Genomic DNA, 18,612 nt, shown 5'->3' with positions numbered 1-18,612 from the left:
TCTTTTGTGCTTGGGTTAATGCTTGAATAGTACAGCAAACAATTGTTTTCAATGTTTATTTCATCACGTTTAACAAGTCCCTGTAAACAATTAAACAGCACCTTGTAATTGGAGGCAAAAGCATAGAGATGGAGTGGTCAAAACCCCTCAGGGAAGAAGAGTATAACAAGAGTGGCTCGACAAAGGAGAACTATTAATTGAATAGAGCTAAACAAATCTAGCTCCTAAGAAATAACTCCAATAATCACAGCAATAAAACAATAGCCATCAATAAATTATAAAACTTGTTTACACAAAATAAATAGGGACATTAAACTTCTGGAGTCAAGCCTGGTATTATTGCTTTGATTTTACAGTATCCCACGTTCAGAAAAAAAAGTGATTGTTTTTTCACGAAACCCGGGACAAAAACAGCACCTTAATTTAATCTCCTTACATTTAGTGATGTCTAAAGTACATAGCTGCAACTGTGTCTGGATAAACCTTATAAAACACATACAGTGAGGAATGAAGCATTACCTGATTCCAACTCCATTTGAAACCTTTGTTCATGCATACAACAATTTGAGTACACCATTCAACAACATTAAGAAATCTAATTCCAGAAACTATTCAGTGTTCTTTAAACACATGAAGGCACCGCAAAAATATGATACTGAGTCTACCCTTTCCTTACACCGCATGTTTCATCTTCACAGAAACAGCGCATTGGCACCATGTAATAAACCTCTGCAGCATGATTCTGGAGATATCTACATGCAAAACAGTGACAGTGGCTTTGGTTTCCATAAAGACCAAACCTCAAAACTGAGCAGGGGATTGTGTGGTATAAATAGGTTTTGGATTATAAACATACAACCGGTTTGAATGTAAAATTTGGCCCAAAGATATTGTCAAAATAACTTAGGAAAAAAAAGAAGGAAAAAACTACAATCTAGATACAAAACTATACATAATAAAACGGCTCTCTAATAAAACCAGCTGTAAACAAGACAGAATGTTCAAGTCGCTATCAGAAAGTGTCTCCCAGAGTAAGCCTGTTGGTCAAGTGAAAGAAAGAAAAGTCAAAGGAAACTGTTAAACCCTTTTCAATTAGATGCCCTTGTCCTATAAAACTGTATTGGAAATGCATGTGGAGAGAGAATTCCTGAAGAGTTAAGGCATTTGTTCAAGGAGGTAGATGGCTTTATGGAATTTCCGATTCACGTTCTATACCCACATATTTCAGAGCGTCAGCTTGACTGTATCTGAAAGGGATGCGAAAACATTTGGGTAAATTTTATAAATTGCTCCTGAACAAAGAATTCAATCCTGAACAATCCTGTGATTGTTTTGTTTTGTTTTTTACCTGTAGTCAAAGAACAGTTCCTCTCCAGTCTGTATGGCTCTCTTAGCAAATATGCCAATCCTGTGATCCCCATTAACCATCATCACTGTGGGGACAGAGAGGAACACACCCCGTCACATTTTACACTCTATATCTTCCTAGCATAATATCAAGTGATTTACCTTTTGCATAGCAATTGGGGTTCACAGAGTGGTTGGCAAACCTGATCTTGTTTCCTTTCCTAGTTGCATCAACAACAAAGTCTGTGGGTGAAAAGTTGGCAGGTTGTCAGCCAGTGAGAGGCATGTGAACAGCCAATGTTTGCGAGGAGGTTAGTTACCATTGTTAAGGTTAAACAGGAAGCTGCACATGTATTTGTCATAGACCTTGCCTCTACGGTCTGCTTCATCCTGGGAGATGATCTAGCAGGTAAAAATAGAAGGAAACAGTAATATTAACAAATAAATAAAAAAAGAAATAGACATATACATGTATATATAAACATCTCACCTCCCCACAGTACTCTGAGATGAACTCGTTCTTCTGAACCGGCTCTTTGATGAAGATTCCCCATCCGGCCACATCAGACGGAGCCAGTAGCAAGTGCTAATAAAGCCAGCATAAATAAAGAAAAGTGAGTTTATCAACTAAACAGTCTAGCAACAGATTATTACCGTTTTTTTTTTAATTGCTAAACGACTGAGCACAACTGGAGCTACATGTGTAAAACTCTAACTACATTCTGCACAGCAGGAGTTCATGTGGACCAAACTCTAGTTTGTAGTCATTGTAATTAAAACTCTATGCACTTATCCCATGACTTTAACCACAATCTGCACAGCACTGTGGATTTACAGCACTTTGTTCAAATGCAAACACACTACCACACATTCAAAACAGAATAGATTTCAGCCTTGTGCCTTTCGCACACTGCTGATTGCTGGAAGGCTGGAAACCTGTGGCCTGATGAGAGAGAGGAAGGAACAGCCATTCAATTATTTGTTAAAATTACAGTATGTACTTTTTTTTCTCATTACTGTAATTGCGTAAATGACTACAGACTATTGAAGCAAACTGCTAATTTTCATTTACCTTAAATCTAAAAATGTTGTAAAAATGTAAATAAATCATGTGAAAGAATGTTACTCTTTTCTTTGAAGAAAATATTACTTTGTATGAAATTGTTGAAACTGTAAAGATGAAAAGTTTGTATTTCCTGTATTGGTGTTTGATGATACTGTTTTTACTCTGTGTTGTGAGTGACAGTGTGTTATCTCAGTGAGGGTTGTGCATAGTGTTTGGCTGCATTGTTTTGAGGCATGTGTTAAAAGTTGTGTTGCTTGGAATGAGTTTTGCAGGTGATGTGAACTGTTTAGCTCAGGAGACTGTTAGTAGTGCAGACTGTAGTTAGAGTTTTACACATGTAGCTCCAGTTGTGCTCACTGTCATTTAGCAATTGAAAAAAAACTGACTTTGTTTAAATTTGAGGATAATGACAATCATCTTCATGCTGATGTGTCAGAATAAAACAAACTTTTTTTGCTCCTCTCTGGATGCTGCAGTTCTTGCAGGAGACGTTTTTACTGTCCCAGTGTTCAGCTGCCCCACAGGTGAGGCACAGGTCTGGGTCACACTCTCTTACGGCCAGGTAACACGGGCACTGCTTGGTGTTACACTGGGCCTTACAACGGCAACCTGGAAACCGGTTCTGACCTACAGAGACAAAAAAAAAAAAAACTCCTGACTCCAGATATGACAGTTTCAAACGTAACATAGCTGTTATAAAAGGAAACACAGAAATATATTTTAAAAAATAAAGTACGTATATATATGCACACACATTTATATTTATTATATGAACACATAATACCCTTAGCTTTTATATAAAAGCTATATATTTACATTCAGTGCCAATCATTCAAACTCAAGAGCTCTGCTGAAAAACAACTGATTTAAAGTCGGTAAAAATGAAAATGATTTCAACTTAGAATAAGAAACCTTTACTACACTGTATTTTCTCTTTCCAAGCCCAAACCACAGATTATTTTCCAGTGTTTCTGTGTAAACCCGGTGTCACAATGTGCATCCTTGAGCTGGATAACTGGTGTCGGTCTGTATTTGTTAGGAATGCTCCAATCAGGATTTTTGCAGCTGTTACTGCTAGCTTTTTTGTTTTCCCAGATATAGTATTATTGTTGTAATTGTTCTTTTAATTAAGAAATCAAATAAACAAGAATAACAAATATTAATTTTTACAATGAACATTTTAATAGGCCAATAAAAACCACTTCCGCAAGATACTATCCATATTAGGATACTTTTATTTAAAAAGCCTACAGGACTTTAAAACTGAACATAATTGCAGGCTGTCAATCAATGCAGTTACATTGTTAAGTCAGCAGGAGATGGCAAGAAGGGACAGTCTTTATGAGCGAGTCATGGTTTTTTTTCACCCAAAAATGTCAATTCTGTCAGCAATTACACACCCTCGTGTTGTTCCAACCCCGTAAGACTTTCGTTCATCTCTGGAAAACAAATCAAGATATTTTTGATTAAATCTGAGAGCTGGATCACTTCTCCATAGGCTTCTTGAGGGATTGAAACTGGCCGGCCAAAAAGTTATGATAGATATCGTTAAAATTGTCCGAGTGACTACAGTGGCTCAAGCTTAAGTTTATCAAGCGACAAGAATACTTTTTGTGCCCAAAAAAAACTAACAAAAATAAAGACTTTATTCTATTATTCATTCCCTTCTCTGTTGGCCTCAAGATTTCATGTAATGAAACTACGCAAAGCTTCTAGGTTGCACGTCACACACATGCTCACTTTTGGCCGACAGCTGGTCGTGTGTGATGTAGGGCCCTATGAAATCCGTTTTATTTTTTGGGAATTAGTTTTTTTTACCCTTGACTGTTATTTTAGTTGTAAAAATAGTATGCTTTTAAAGTTAATGATTAAAATGTATTAAAAAATACAAATAAATTAGGAATGACCTTAAATTTATTGAGGTAATAATACAGACATTTACTCAGGAGCCTTTTCAGGACAAATACTGCATGATGCAACATAACACTGTACTCTTCAAGTAACAACAAAATATGGTTATGAGCTTTAAACTGTAATATAAATTATATTAGTTTATATAAGTTTAAATAAAGTCACACTCTGTCTCTCACAGAGTTCGCTTTGCTTTTGTCCAGTCCGGCGCCTCATAGACAGACACGGTGTGCACGTTGTGTGTGTGAGAGAGACGCATTAATGAGAGCGGGGAAATACAACTGAAAGAATACGCTGCGTGTTTTAAATAGTGTTAAAAACCGAAACACAGTATGTGGCGGCGATTTAGTCAATCTGTGGGAAACACTGCATAAGTCACGTGCGAACTGCTCGGCACTGACGGCTCATATTGTAGAGTTTCTTACCTTTTAGCCGACGAAAGCAGAGCCACTTCGCCATGCTTTCATTGATTTGATTTCTTCATTGGAGCTGAAATGAAGGGTTGAGGGGTTTGTGTCACCCAGATTTGCTTCCCCTGGTCTGAATTTTCACCAGACATGCATTCATCTCCCACACAAAAACAGAATATCAAACCAAATATGTAAAAACCCACGAAATTCCGCGTTAACACTAGATTCCGCATTAATTGGCCAATTCCGCGATTCCGTCCGTGATTCCGTTGGGAAATCATAGGGCCCTAGTGATGCGCGTGATGTACAACCTAGAAGCTTTGCGTAGTTTCACATGAGGGTGAGTAATTACTGACAGAATTTTCCTTTTTGGGGGAACTAACCCTTTAAACCGTGCCTTCAGCTACTACGCTTACAAATTCATGAATGAAACAAGTTGTCGAAATTAACTTTGAGCACTACATTAGAAGGCTCAACCGACGAGCGTCGCATCACCTAGATAACACTGAAGCTGATGTTTCACTTCATACAGATCAATGGTAATGGCATTCAATGCATTGAACAGCGCTGACTTCAATCATGGAAAACCCCCTTAAACGTAAAATACTTGATACTACGACAAAGATATCGCTTTCTTGTTCTGACAACTGATGGCAAACTGTTTTTTTTTTTTTGGGGGGGGGGGGGGGGGGTTCACAAATATGGCTTGATCTGAAGGAGGAAAGACGAGGTTAACCACACGCTCAGTTTCCCTGTTCCCCTGGTTTGTGAGATCGGCCAAATTTAGTGACCACCAATTAATTCATAAAATGTTGGCCAATCCTGATCGGAGCAGCCCTAGTGTATGTATACTCACATTCCGAGCTACACTGGCAGAACTTCTCACAGAAGTTTTGGGCGGTGACACAAGGGCAAGAACTGTCACACGGCTGGCGCGGATGATCACATGGCTGGTAGTTGTACACATGATTGGACGAGCCATCTGAGAGCATAAATTTCACATAAAAATGCATACTTGCATTCTTACTAAATTTTCACAATAGTGAGCGCAATCTTGCCTTCTAAATGTATGAGCTGGCCTTTCACAGTAAAGAAACAAACCTTTCTTTAGTTGAATTTTCCGACAATGAGTGGCCCACAACCTAGAAGAACCCAAGAAAGCAACAGGGTTTTTACATGATTGAAATGCACCAATGATATTGGAGATACTGAAAGTGAAACACAAAATGAAGGGTAGTCAGACTCTTACAAGTATCACTTTAAAGACATACCTGTGTTTCCTCTTCTTCTTCCTTTGAGGAGTGTTTTCATCTACCGCAGGTGCACGTGCAATGATGCTAGATTCTTTAACCCTGAATTCATAAACCTATCAAGTCCCAAAACAGGAACAACTCTCAAAACAAGAATTCAAAGCACTGTTCTTTTAATTATAGTTTGTGGTAATGTGTAATTTCCAGCTCCTCAAAATAATTCCACAGCAAATGTGTAGTTGATTAGCATTAAACAATATTATTAACACTGCAATATAAAATATAACATCAAAACCCATCTTCTCAGGTGCACATACCTGTCTACAAGTCTTTGTGCTAATGAGTCTGGCGATAGCGCAGAAGTTGTCATAGTAAGTGCCGATGAGCACTCTGAAGAGAGAGGCCTCAGCGCCACTCCAATCCACATTCTCGGGAGGCTCTGAGCTCAACTTCAACTTCACTGGAGTCTGACAGCGAGAGTTTGCCTCTGTATAACAATAAAACAAAATAAATGATTAAGTGGAAATAAAATATAATCTGAACAGAATAACAGAAAAAAATTAATCAAATACAATTTCATGGCTCCAAAAAACAAATATAAAATCATTTGTGGGCATTACTGATTATGTGACATTATTAGTATGATGGTTGACAACACCCAATCAAATACACCATCGATGTGATTACATATCACAGACTCTTGATCACTACCTGAGGAGCTTGTGGTCTCATCCTTTTTGTCATCATCGTCTTTATCATTACAATCGTTTCCATCTGCCCCTCCTTCTCGGTCGCTGTCTGTGTCTTTAGTCTCAGTGTTAACTGTCGGGGTGCTGGGTCTGCTGTTCGGGAGTCTTCCTCTCCGTCTGCCTACAGTACGCTTAGAAGGGGTCTTAGCACGCTCAGCAACCACCCCTGCTGGGTACTCTGCAACCATGCCATCCTGAGGAGAGAGGTATGCCATTGCGAGTGTTAATCAGAGTTAACAGTCAGATATATGCAACACTGTTTGTTAAATAAGTCAAGGTATTTCTTCCAAAAAGTAATTTTGTCTTACCCTGATTCACTATAGTAAGCGTTTATATTTTAGTCCTGTCGAAATCGTTTTCACAAAAAACTGCGTAAATGCGCCACTCACCCTGGCATGTCTTGGCAGCGCAGAGATGACGTTTTTATTAGTCAACAGGTGAGTAAAGTATTTTATTGAACAGATAAATTACCATATGTAGCCATCCAACAGAGTTTATTGTGAAGCATTTTCTTAAGCAGTCATGCAGAGCCAAAGCACAACCAAAATAATGTTCGGTCCCACTTTATATTAAGTGGCTTTATGTGCAGTACTATGTACTTATTTTTCGATCCAAGTACAATGCACATTAGTGTTCATGTTCTATTGTAAAACACTTTTGGTGCTATTGAGGTGTGATATGGATGAGGCATATTTATTCAAAAGTTGTAAGCATTTTTGTAAATGCTAAAAACTTCTCCAAAAAGAAATGCACTTGCCTGAACCATATACATATAGCAATAAATGCCACAAGGTTTGCTGTCCACCAGATTCTCCATGTTCTTACGCTTGTAAGTGTTTGGAGTTGCATGAAAAGCTGTAAATCAGAAGAGATCATTAAAAAATGCCATCTTTGCACAGAAAAAGGGCTAATCTGATTGTATAGGTCCAAGGACAGAATTTGCTTCATTGCTTACGGTGAAGGAAACAGTCGTATTTGAAGCAACGCCTGCAGAAGAGTGTATGGAAGGAGTGCAGACTCTGCTCTCTTTGCACTGATTTTGCATTTGGTCCGTCGATGTTGGGGGTACATTCAGGAGGAAGCGCCCCTGGGAGTTGCTGCTCCGTGAGTTCTTTATATCTGCAAAAAATATATAGTATCTCAAATTAAAATGATCACAAACCATCATACTTAAAAATAATAATAATAATAATGTGAGATGGATTTTATCTAAATATTAATTTTATTTATTAAAAATAACTTTTTGAAAGCAAGCTTCCTTGCAGGAGTTGTTTCCTGACATACTTTTCTTTCAGTTCTTCAGTTGAACCTTTATCAGGAAACATGGAAGAAATGGCTTCAAAGATTTTATCAGCGGGAAACTTTTTTGATCCATCATTGTTGTGACCTGTTGCATAAAATATGAAAGCAGAAAGTTAAAGAATGAATTGTATAGTAAAACGTTACACTATAGATAGATATTATAACATGTAGTGTCATGTAATAAAATGTATTGAACAGGAAAACTATCTGCTGTACCAAAAAAAAAAAATATATATATATATATATAAAAATGCTACAATGCATTTAACAATGTTTATGTGCACTTCAATAAATCTTTGAGAGCATGTTTTAAAATTAAATAATTACAATTTGTGGAGCATAAAACATTTTTTAACTTCTTAGAATCAGTATCAAAACTTAGACTTTTTACATAATTTACACTAAAAATCATTAAAATTTTCTTACTCTCAGAAATCAATAGGTCCTGGTGAGAGTCTTCAGTGTCATCTTTTCCATCACAAAGGTCCATCTTCTCAAACTTGCAATCATGCTGATCCTCCTCTTCATCATCTTCCTCATTATCACTGTACTGATTAAGTGCATTCACTAGCTCCACAAATATCTCATCATTTATGAAGCCACACTCTACACACAAAGCAAAACAAAGGACAAAAAAAAAATCAATACCCTTTTTCAAGCGAACTTGTGGTCTATTATAGTGGTCTATTACGCAGAGTTTTCAAAAAAAAAAAAAAACCTTCAGAGTTTTGTAGTTTTCAACTGCGTAAATAACAGCTTTGCTATTAATATATTATTAAAGAGATAGTTCCCCCAAAAAAAGAGATCCCTAACCTCTATCTCCATGAACTTTTCCATCATAATTTTTAATAAGTTCTTCAATGAATGTGCCATCTTGATCAAGGATTTCATCACCCATGTAAGGGATGTTGTGCAATACCGTCTCATCTTCAACCTTAAACAGAATACAAGATTAAAAGCCTGTATTTTATTGCTTTAAATTTCTGCAAATACACAAGGAATTTGGTTTTACCATAAAGTTTTGTTGGAGTGGAGACCATGAGTACATGATGGGCACAGAGGCCACAGCGTTCAGCGTTTTGAGAGGAATGACTTGTCTGGAGAACTCTGAGAAACCACTGTCAACAGTGCACTGAAAAATGATTCAGTAGTGTTAGATCTCAATGACAGTCACTATTTATAACACACCTTTATGTTTTTGAAAGGTAACATTAAAAAGTCATTTACCAAGACATTTGCAGAATTAACAATTTACAATAAACACCATTTAATTTGAAAAAAACAAAACCCCATGGCAAAAAGCAGAGACAAATGAGACAGAAAGAAAAAATAAATGACATTGAGGAAAATGTCAAAAGCATGAATGGCATTTAAACACACACTTCAAGAAAATCTGAATTAGAGAATTCGTACTAACCTCTCTGGTCCCACGCAAGGAGCTCACAGGTGTCATTATATGAACAGGTTGTATCCGCCTCAGTTTCCATTCCTGGTTCAATATGTCTGTACGCTCCAATATCTTCTGTCTGTTGGAGCTGAACATGCTCTGTACAATAAGAAAATAAATGTCAATGTGAGAACCTCTAGTAGGAAGGCAATGTTTCCAACATTGTGGTTATTTTATACATAATAACAGTGCATTTGCACTGTCCACATCACGTGACACCTAAAAGCCTGACCAACACCAGACTATACAAGCAGCTTAATCTCTGCTGCATAAGCCCATGCATCACCTTGACCTCGTCTGCCCTCCTGAAACGTTTGAGCTGTCGCAGACGCATGTACTCAGACTTCACTCGCCGCCTCCAGCAAACAGGACCCTTCTCCGATTTCCTCCCAGTTAATCCCATGGCTTCCCTATAGACATACATATGGTTTTAGATTTCATTGTAGGCACACTATAGAAACATACAACATGGAGGTTAGGTGGTTTAACAGAAAATTATAGCTATTAAATGTATACCAATGAATTATAGACACACATACTGCAATTCTCTTGCTAAATGAGACTGAAATAACTGGAAAGTTATTACATATGATTATGATATTTAATTAATATCAATGGTTTCTCTTAGCCTGTGCTCAGATTTGCCGGGATAAAAGACTGCAATCAAGCCATTTCAAAATGAACTCAACGATTTCTCATAAAATCTTTCCAAGAAATTATCTAAATAATAGATCTTAGTCAGGGTAGCGGCATATTTATTTTTGGGGGGGATATAAGAACAGTGTGTTCAATGTTGTTTACAAAAGATACTGAATACTAACTGGCAGCCAATAAAAACAAGACTAAGGTCTATGCTGAACAAAAATATTGAGAGTTATGTACTCTTACTATAGCAATGGAATTATTAGTGTCTCCTAATTTAGGCTATTTCTCGTAAAGTATTTTGGGTTAACTGAAACATAAAGCTCCTTAAAGCCTCCTGAGCAATCAAAGAACACAATTTTCCTCTAAGATCCACAGAGTAAAACCAACTCTATTTACTGTAGAGATTATCTAACATGCTGCAGATAGGTAGGCAGGCTGAAAATGTAACCGAGCAGCTGAGCCACAGCTGCGCCATGTAGTGGCGTGCAAGACAGTGACAGTTTTACAAGTTTTCCCAATCTTATGTAGCAAGATGAGAAATGTGAGGGAACAGCCCTTTTTATCCATGAATAAACTTCACATGAAACGTTCTGCAACAGCATTAGGGTACACCATTATTCCCAAAACCGGGATTTGTTTTATCCGGGGTGTTGGTGTGACAGGTGTATGAGCGCAATAGCGCCCCTGCTGGTGTAATAAACCTACTGAAGTGACGTCTACTTTGAAACTGAAACAAACCTTATAGCACGCTTCAAAGCAATGTTTAATCAAAAAACTTAACGAAATCAGTAGGTCTTGTTATAACAATTACGAAATGACACCGATGAATCAATAGAATGCTTACAATGCTAAAGCGATGCTAAAGGAATAACTTAGTTCAACCATAAATCTGTCCTCACTTACTCACCCTCATTGTCGTCTAAACCTGCTAGCCTATGACTTTTTTTCTTCTCAGTTAACGTTACACACATGTTAAGCAGAATGATAATCTTAGTCACCATTCACTCCCATTGCATCTTTTCCCCCATACAATGAAAGTAAGTGGTGACTAATGTTACATCCCACTTCTGTTTCCTTCTACGGAAGAAAGCAAGTCACACAAGGCTTGTTACAAAGTGAGTGTTAGTAAATGACGGATTTTTTCATTTTTGACTGAATTATCCCATAAACTTCATTATGACATGATAGTAGAGTATAACACAGTTTGACGACTAACTGTCTGTAATCAAAACTAACACAACTGTTGGCAAGTGTTTCAATTAAAAGTGCTTTAAAGTCGCTAACTGGTTAACGTTAGCTGGGCTGCCTCAACCAGAAACTAAATCATGTGATTCCACAAACACAGAGACAAGCGTCTGTCTCTTAACTGTTTTCTTCAAGAACCTAAGTTAGTTACCTGAAGGAGGAGACCAGTCCACATCCAAACAAACGACTTTTTCCGTCAGTCTGTCGGCGCCGTCCCTGAGTGAAGATGAGCGGTTAACTGAGCTAGCTAACTCAGCTAGCTCGCGGTAGAGGGTCCTTTCACCTCCGCGCGTCCGCGTTACCAATACCGGCGAGCCTCGATAAACAAAAGACAGGCGTTTAATTCGCCTTTAGCTTCTCTCGCATCTATTTCGCCAGACGTTTTTCCTTCTCTTTAGTGTGACAGGCTGTAAGCGAATTTGTAATGTATGTATTTCTTTTATATTTCCGTTTCTGTAAGTATTCAAATCCGCTCAGTATGTCGTTTACACTCAGAATTCGCTGCCCACCTCGCGCACTGCAGAATCAATGAGCGCCAAACAGATGAGCCAATCAGAACAAGCCATGTTCGAGCTGCTCACTGTTACCAGTTTTGACTGGTTAGATCCTATCAGGGACTGGGCGAATCGGATGCGTGACTGCAGTGGGGGACATGCTAAGAAGTTCTCTTTGTTCTTCAGTTTGAATTTCAAAATCTATTTCAACGAAATACAGTTTTGTAAAACTACTAAATCGGTGCGCAATGTGGCATTGTCAGTCTTCGGGGTTTTTTTTGTAATTGCCGCGAATAACGTCAGCAAAGAACAGCATATGTTAATGTGTTTGCTAGTATAATGCAAAGATTTCCGCTTTTTGTTACTTTCTTCTGGTACAGACAGAAGAACAAGCACGATGTAGTTGTGGCACATACTGGAAGAAAACAGTTCCATGTGGTCAGTAAGTCGATATAGTCAACATGTCATTCTATTTTCGACTTCCTGTGAGACTGTTTGGACTTGGCTGGGTCAACCGGTTCATTAATAAGTACCACCCACACCAAACGGGGGAAATGCCATCATCACAATAGTGATGGGCAGTCCGAATCACCTCCCCGTGCCGGTTCTTTTGGACATTTCGAAAAACGATGCAGACTATACATCATCACATGGTCCCTGACTCCACACCATGCCACAATATGTTATTTTAAAAAGTCCAAAGACATATTGTAGTTGAACACGTTCTACGTGGACAGATGAAACAAAAACAAAAAAAGGCTTTTTGGCAGCAAACACTTAATGGTTTGGTTCATACCAAAAAAAGCACCCGGTGTGTAAAATGAAATACTCTGCTGTATGTTTAATGCTGCAGACCTATTTTTTCTGCCAGAGATCCTGGACATCTTGTTCAAATATGGTATCATGGAAAATCAAAACATGACAGACTTTGCTTGAAATTTGCTTTCAAAACAAAAATGGGTCACATGAGCACAAATCCAAGCATCTGCAATGGCCATCCTAGTCCCTGACCTGAACCCTATAGAAAATGTGTGAGCTGAATTGGATAGAAGCCCAACATGGATCTGGAAATCTGAAGGATCTGGAGAGATTGTATGGAGGAATGGTTTCTGATCTCTTGTCCGGTGTTCTCCAAACTCATCAGGCATTATAGGAAAAGAGTCAGAGCTGTTATCTTGGAAAAAGGAGGTTGCAAAAAGTATTTTATAAAAGGGGGCAAATAATTTTTCAAGTGAGATCGCAAATAATCGTTTCAAGTGAGAATGCCATTTTGCCAACGGTTTATGAGCACTACTCATTTATAGCACATTATCACCATTTAAGCTTTTAAAATTATACTACAATCTCCAGGCTTAGAGTCCCAGACACCAATGTTTCAATGATTCATCAAACATGAAATTCATACTGGGCGACATGGAGACAAAGGTTAGATTTGTAAATTTTCAGTACTACAGCAAACCATGAGTGTACTGTTCTCAAGCATCTGAGGGAACGTTTGGACTTGCACATTGACATGTGACATCTCAAGATTTAACAACCAGATGAGCTTAAGAAGGCTGTTCATCAAGAATGAGTATACAACCACAGCATATTTATGACAACCACTCCATTTACATTTTTACATTATTTTATTTAAAAGACTTGGGAGAAATAAACAGTGCTTAGTTTGGAATGAAAATACTGAATGTTTTGATGCCAGAAACAAAAGAAAGTACAAAAACAAATCAAAACATTCTCTTTTCTGAAGGTCTCCAAACCCCCAGAATAATTCCATTCTCAGGGAACTGCATTTATATAAAGTTCATGGTTTCTAGAAATCTCTTAGAGCTCATCTTTTGTGTGTGATAACTTTGTGGCTTGTTTTTCCACAAATTTACTTAATTCCTCCAAGTCCCTTTTGCCACCTTCAAATTTGACTGGGCTCTGCTTGTTGTTGCTGGGAGCAAAGTAGATTGTAGGGAAGCCCTCTACTTTATAACTGTCGTGGGGCACATCATTAGCAGTGGCATCCATTTTGGCAATGACAAGATTCTTCTCGTTCTTGTATTTCTTTCCAAGAGCTGTGTAATCTGGATCCAGCTTTTTACAGTGGCCACACCATGGTGCATAGAACTCTATAAGGACATCTTTCTTTGAATCCATGACAATGTCATCAAAAGTCTTGCCGACCACAACCTTCACTGGTCCTTTGTTGCTCTTGGGAACAGGCTGAGACTTCACAATAGGTTTCAGCTTACCTGTCAGAGAAGAAAAAGAGATGCAGTCATCGATTTGAACTTTGTGGCAACAAAAGTAGTGCTCAACATCAATGCAAGACTGTCACTCTTACATTTGCATTCTTAGAAAAACCTCTTACAATACTGGCTTAAGATTTAACTCAATATTTCAACAATCATTCTTATTAAGCCTTAAGTTTTGCAACCATGTCAATTTCATAAGGAATACATAAACCAATAACTTACCTTTTTTGAAGGCCATGATAAAGCTTCGAAGCACATCAGAATCAAATTCTTCTGGCTCCATGGCATATTTCTTCCCTCCCTCACCAAGAATTCCAACATTCACCTCCTCCCCACTTTCACTGAGTCCAAGGCTCTTCAGTTCATCAGCATAGTCTTCCTCATCCGCAATAGCAAATGTGTACTCTGGGAAGTCGTTTGCTACTTCAAGCACTTTGCTCCTCCAAAATTGTGTGGCTGGGTGGAAATCATTTGTGTGTCAGTAGTGAACAAAAGCATTTGCATTGCACGCTACAGGTATGATCTTAATTCCCTTTACACAGCTTTGCTACATACCAACTCTGTAGTCAAAACTGAAGTCCACTCCATAATAAACAATCACAAGAGGTCGAGTGGCGTATCTCTTTGCTTCGTTCGTCTGTTTTCTGTGTCCAACCAAAGGTAGTATGTGTTTCTTGAAGAATTCTTGAATTTCTGAAGCGGGTGTGGAGTCCTTTAGGTAAGAAAAAAAAAATTATATTTTAGGGAATTGAATTGCAGTTTGTCACATTTACCATAGTTCACAAAATTCAGTCATTAAATGGGAATACACACAAATAGGAATTTTAACTTGAGGGTGACAGCCTTCCCCACACAGATTTCGCCACATGGGCCAACAGAAAATGGTTTGGTTTGAAAGTAACTTCTTACCGGTTTTTGCCCACCTTACCGGTAATGTTACCGCACCTTAAATGAATGGTAATGTTCTAATAATGTTAATTCACCCAAAAATTTTAATTCTGTCAGTAATCATTTTCCCTCATGTTGTTCCAAACCGTAAGACTTTTGTTAATCTTCGGAACACAAATTAAGATATAAATTAAGAAAGGGAGGCTTACTGCGCTACTGAAAAATGCCAAAATGATCCGGTGCAACCAGGGCAGGACAAGATCAGAGTCCTTGAGGACTCTGATGAAGATGTAGTTCTACATCGAAACGTTAGTCAATTGTTGCACCTTTAATAAATTTGCTCTTAGAAGATCTGTGCACCGGTGTTTCTCCCGTTCTGACAAATTAAGATATTTTTGATTAAATCTGAGAGCTGGATCACTCTTCCATAGGCTTCTTAAAGGATTGAAACTGGCCGGCCCAAAAGTTACGAAAGACATCATTAAAATAGTCAAAATAGTGACTACAGTGGCTCAATCTTAAAGGGACAATGTTTACTTTATGTATTTTATTATTTAAAATCAATATTTGTATTCATAAATGTCCTCAATGGTGTACAGGTAACAATTATCTGACTTATCCTCGTAAACAAAAAAATGTATCTTTATATACATGGGAAGGGTAAGTCCACAGAGGCTTCCATGTAGTTCCGCCATCTTGAAAAACTATAATAGTAGGGACAGAAAGTACTAGGCCAGCGCATTTCCAAAACGTGTTTTCGTTCAGAGCCAGCGTGACGTGACTGAAAGCAGAAAAAGCAGAGAAGCAGAGCAATGAGAGGCACAAAGCTTCTGTGTCGCACATCACACGTAGGCTCATTGGCCGACACTGGTCATGTGTGTGAGATGCATGTGACGTACAACCTAGAAGCTTTGCGTAGTTTCATTACATGAAATCTCGAGGCCAACAGAGAAGGGAATGAATAGTTGAACAAAGTCTTCATTTTTGCGCACAAAAAGTATTCTCGTCGCTTGATAAACTTAAGATTAAGCCACTGTAGTCACTCGGACAATTTTAACGATGTCTTTAATAACTTTCGATACCTTAAGAAGCCTATGGAGGAGTGATCCAACTCTCAGATTTAATTAAAACCATCTTAATTTGTGTTCCGAAGATGAACAAAAGTCTTACGGAGTTGGAACAACATGAGGGCGAGTAATAACAGACAGAATTTTCATTTTTGGGTGAACTAACCCTTTAACAATAGTGCCATGCTTGGTTTGCAAAGATCTCACAGAAACATTAAAGATGCAGAACTTACTTTAATTGTTAATGAATAAGATGTTGGCTCATATTTAGACCTAAACTTCTCTGGATGGAGCATGACTACTTCACCAGGTGAAGCCTTGAGGAAGTTTGCAACTTCATTGTTGAACGTATGCATAAATTTGTAGTCATCTCTCAGAGAGTTACCTGCAGCAAAAGACAACAAGAAGTTAAGGAAAAAATTAAAAGTAAAGATTAAATCTTAAATCCATTTGAGAAGGAAGACTTTCAGACAGCATAATACACACATGCTTCTTGATAGATCTCATATGCTGCATCTTCACTGGAGAAAACGCCTACAATAACAGCATCATCGCCATCTCTGAGGATCTCCTGAACCTGTTTCAGTGTCTGCACCTGCTTTGATGGAGGACCCGCCTGGTCGGACATATAATCAACAATACCTAGAAGAAAAAGAATGAAGAGACTGAAATTCCCAACGATTCACCAAGTCACCAAGACAACGGGTGAATGCCTACCGAACTTCTCCCGTGGACCATTGTAATCGAAAGCTTTGCCCTTTCTGAAGATTTTAAGGGTTGGGTAGCCAGAAACAGCAAACCGCGTCGCTAAATCACTCTCTGTAGTGGCATCTACTTTAGCCAGTGGAATAGGAGGACTGCGATTGCTGAGCTCTTTAGCAGCCTTCTCATACTCAGGAGCGAGTCTCTTACAGTGGCCACACCTGTTTGAATTTAAACATTGTATTCTCAAAAAGACACAGTGATGGTTTAGAAAGAAGGCAAAGAGGTTGCATGCCGAGGTAATAAATAAGCTGCATGGGACTCTAAATATACAAACCAAGGTGCATAGAACTCCACCAGAATGATTTCAGCATTGTTCACCACATCATCAAAATTATCCTTAGTCAAGACAAGGGTGGCCTCTGGAGGAGGTTTCCAGTCTGGTTGGGCAACTTCTTTAACTCGTTCCACGATGGCTGGAAAAATGAAAGTTAAACCATGCTTGATTAACAATACGCAAGGAAAGTAACTGAATTCAAATAATAATAATAATAATAAAAATCTATTTAAATGAAGTTTAAGTGCACTCACCATGCTCACTTCTGTCCCCATCATAGTCCACCGGCTCCCCTTTTTTGAGTATTTTGATGGTGGGATATCCAGACACTTCAAACCTACTGCCCAGAGCACTAGCCTTAGTGGCATCAACCTTTGCCACAGGAATAGGTGGGTCATTCTCCTTTAGTGTCTGAGCGATCTTCTCATACTCTGGAGCAAACTGTTTGCAATGGCCACACCTGGAAAAGTACAATATTTACATGACCAAGGTCTTTGACAGGCAATGACGCGTCTCCTACTGATGTGAAGGTCAGAACTTACCACGGTGCATAGAACTCCACCAGTACTGTGTCTTTGCCTTCCATAAAGGTTTCAAAGTTTTCATCGGTCAGCACCAGCACCCCATTCTCCTCCTTCACTTCAGTATCATCTGCCTCATCATCGTCATCGTCGTCGTCATCTACGTCTCCTAGATCTTCAGCTGAATCTAAAATATTTAACAAATATGAAATGGATTAAGCTAGATCAATATTTCCTATTTTTCCTTGATACTTTTCTTAGGTTTTTTTTCTAAGTCTTTGTTGAGTTGCAACATTAAAATTAAAAAAATAAAATAAATAAAATGTGTATGGTCTCCACAACAGTCCAACATGCTATGTGTTGCCCTGAAGTACAATAATACATCTTGCTAGCAAATGCAACGGCTTTGAATATCTCAAAATACTCACAAGACTTTTAGATATTAACATCCTGCAAGAGATATCTTACCATCTTTGGCATCTTCTTCGCACCGGCTTGGTAATATGAAGTGTGTCACTCCAAGCAGCACAATCAATAGAAATGATATCTTCTTCATGATCTGGAATATTCTTGCCTCCTTTAGTTAGCTTGGCGGCTTAAACCGAGGTGCATACACTGCTAACGGAAGTTAAAGGAATAAATACTGTGATAGTTATGATACTGCTTGCATGAAATGCTTTTTGCTCAGCTCATCACAAATCTCGCATTTTTCCCTCAATGCTATTTTATCACTTCGCTTCGCTTCCCCACACCTTTACTTGAACTTGTCTGACTTGCCACGCTCTGATTGGTTGGCAGCGCAAAGACTTGGCCAATCATCGAACGCCACTAAAGTCCGCAGCTCATGCACGTTCGAAACTGCAATTGGGTGGTCTGTCATGGACTACAATCTGATTGGATGTTAAATGAAAGGGAAAGGACGAGATCCAGGAAGTGTAACCAGGATCAAGTTATGCAGTTTCTCTGAATATGGTTATACATGCATGTTTTT

General features: G+C 38.4%; 2 protein-coding genes across 2 annotated transcripts; both read right to left on the bottom strand.

Annotated features, from left to right (window-relative positions):
• Window positions 1–40: 40 nt before the first annotated feature.
• On the bottom strand, window positions 41–11,893 carry ezh2 (enhancer of zeste 2 polycomb repressive complex 2 subunit). Its single transcript, XM_039666806.2, has 20 exons — window positions 11,524–11,893; window positions 9,769–9,892; window positions 9,453–9,581; window positions 9,048–9,167; window positions 8,849–8,969; window positions 8,462–8,641; window positions 8,018–8,120; window positions 7,689–7,852; window positions 7,491–7,588; window positions 6,696–6,927; window positions 6,302–6,471; window positions 6,006–6,100; window positions 5,836–5,876; window positions 5,591–5,716; window positions 2,862–3,040; window positions 1,838–1,933; window positions 1,668–1,749; window positions 1,510–1,590; window positions 1,349–1,433; window positions 41–1,247 (listed from the first exon to the last, which is right to left on the bottom strand). The coding sequence occupies exons 2-20, from the start codon at window positions 9,883–9,885 to the stop codon at window positions 1,187–1,189; spliced, it is 2,280 nt and encodes a 759-aa protein (XP_039522740.1). The 5' UTR covers window positions 9,886–9,892; window positions 11,524–11,893; the 3' UTR covers window positions 41–1,186.
• Window positions 11,894–13,475: 1,582 nt separating this feature from the next.
• Window positions 13,476–18,409, bottom strand: pdia4 (protein disulfide isomerase family A, member 4). The gene is made up of 10 exons (XM_039666804.2): window positions 18,090–18,409; window positions 17,643–17,808; window positions 17,355–17,560; window positions 17,101–17,239; window positions 16,779–16,984; window positions 16,548–16,703; window positions 16,295–16,446; window positions 14,662–14,818; window positions 14,329–14,562; window positions 13,476–14,103 (listed from the first exon to the last, which is right to left on the bottom strand). The coding sequence occupies exons 1-10, from the start codon at window positions 18,175–18,177 to the stop codon at window positions 13,688–13,690; spliced, it is 1,920 nt and encodes a 639-aa protein (XP_039522738.1). The 5' UTR covers window positions 18,178–18,409; the 3' UTR covers window positions 13,476–13,687.
• Window positions 18,410–18,612: the final 203 nt, after the last annotated feature.

The sequence above is a fragment of the Pimephales promelas genome, chromosome 22, assembly GCF_988280905.1.
Source record: "Pimephales promelas chromosome 22, fPimPro1.hap1.1, whole genome shotgun sequence".
In the NCBI taxonomy this organism is placed as follows: Eukaryota; Metazoa; Chordata; class Actinopteri; order Cypriniformes; family Leuciscidae; genus Pimephales; species Pimephales promelas.
This window is presented reverse-complemented; position numbering and strand designations above follow the sequence as displayed.

Coding starts and splice junctions, on each gene's coding strand:
- ezh2 (XM_039666806.2), bottom strand. CDS start 9,885: ATGGGATTAACTGGGAGGAAATCGGAGAAGGGTCCTGTTTGCTGGAGG. Junction 6,472..6,695: donor TGAGACCACAAGCTCCTCAG/GTAGTGATCAAG, acceptor ATTGTTATACAG/AGGCAAACTCTCGCTGTCAG. Junction 6,101..6,301: donor GCACAAAGACTTGTAGACAG/GTATGTGCACCT, acceptor GGGACTTGATAG/GTTTATGAATTCAGGGTTAA.
- pdia4 (XM_039666804.2), bottom strand. CDS start 18,177: ATGAAGAAGATATCATTTCTATTGATTGTGCTGCTTGGAGTGACACAC. Junction 14,819..16,294: donor CTTATTCATTAACAATTAAA/GTAAGTTCTGCA, acceptor TCTTACCTAAAG/GACTCCACACCCGCTTCAGA. Junction 14,104..14,328: donor TATCATGGCCTTCAAAAAAG/GTAAGTTATTGG, acceptor CTTCTCTGACAG/GTAAGCTGAAACCTATTGTG.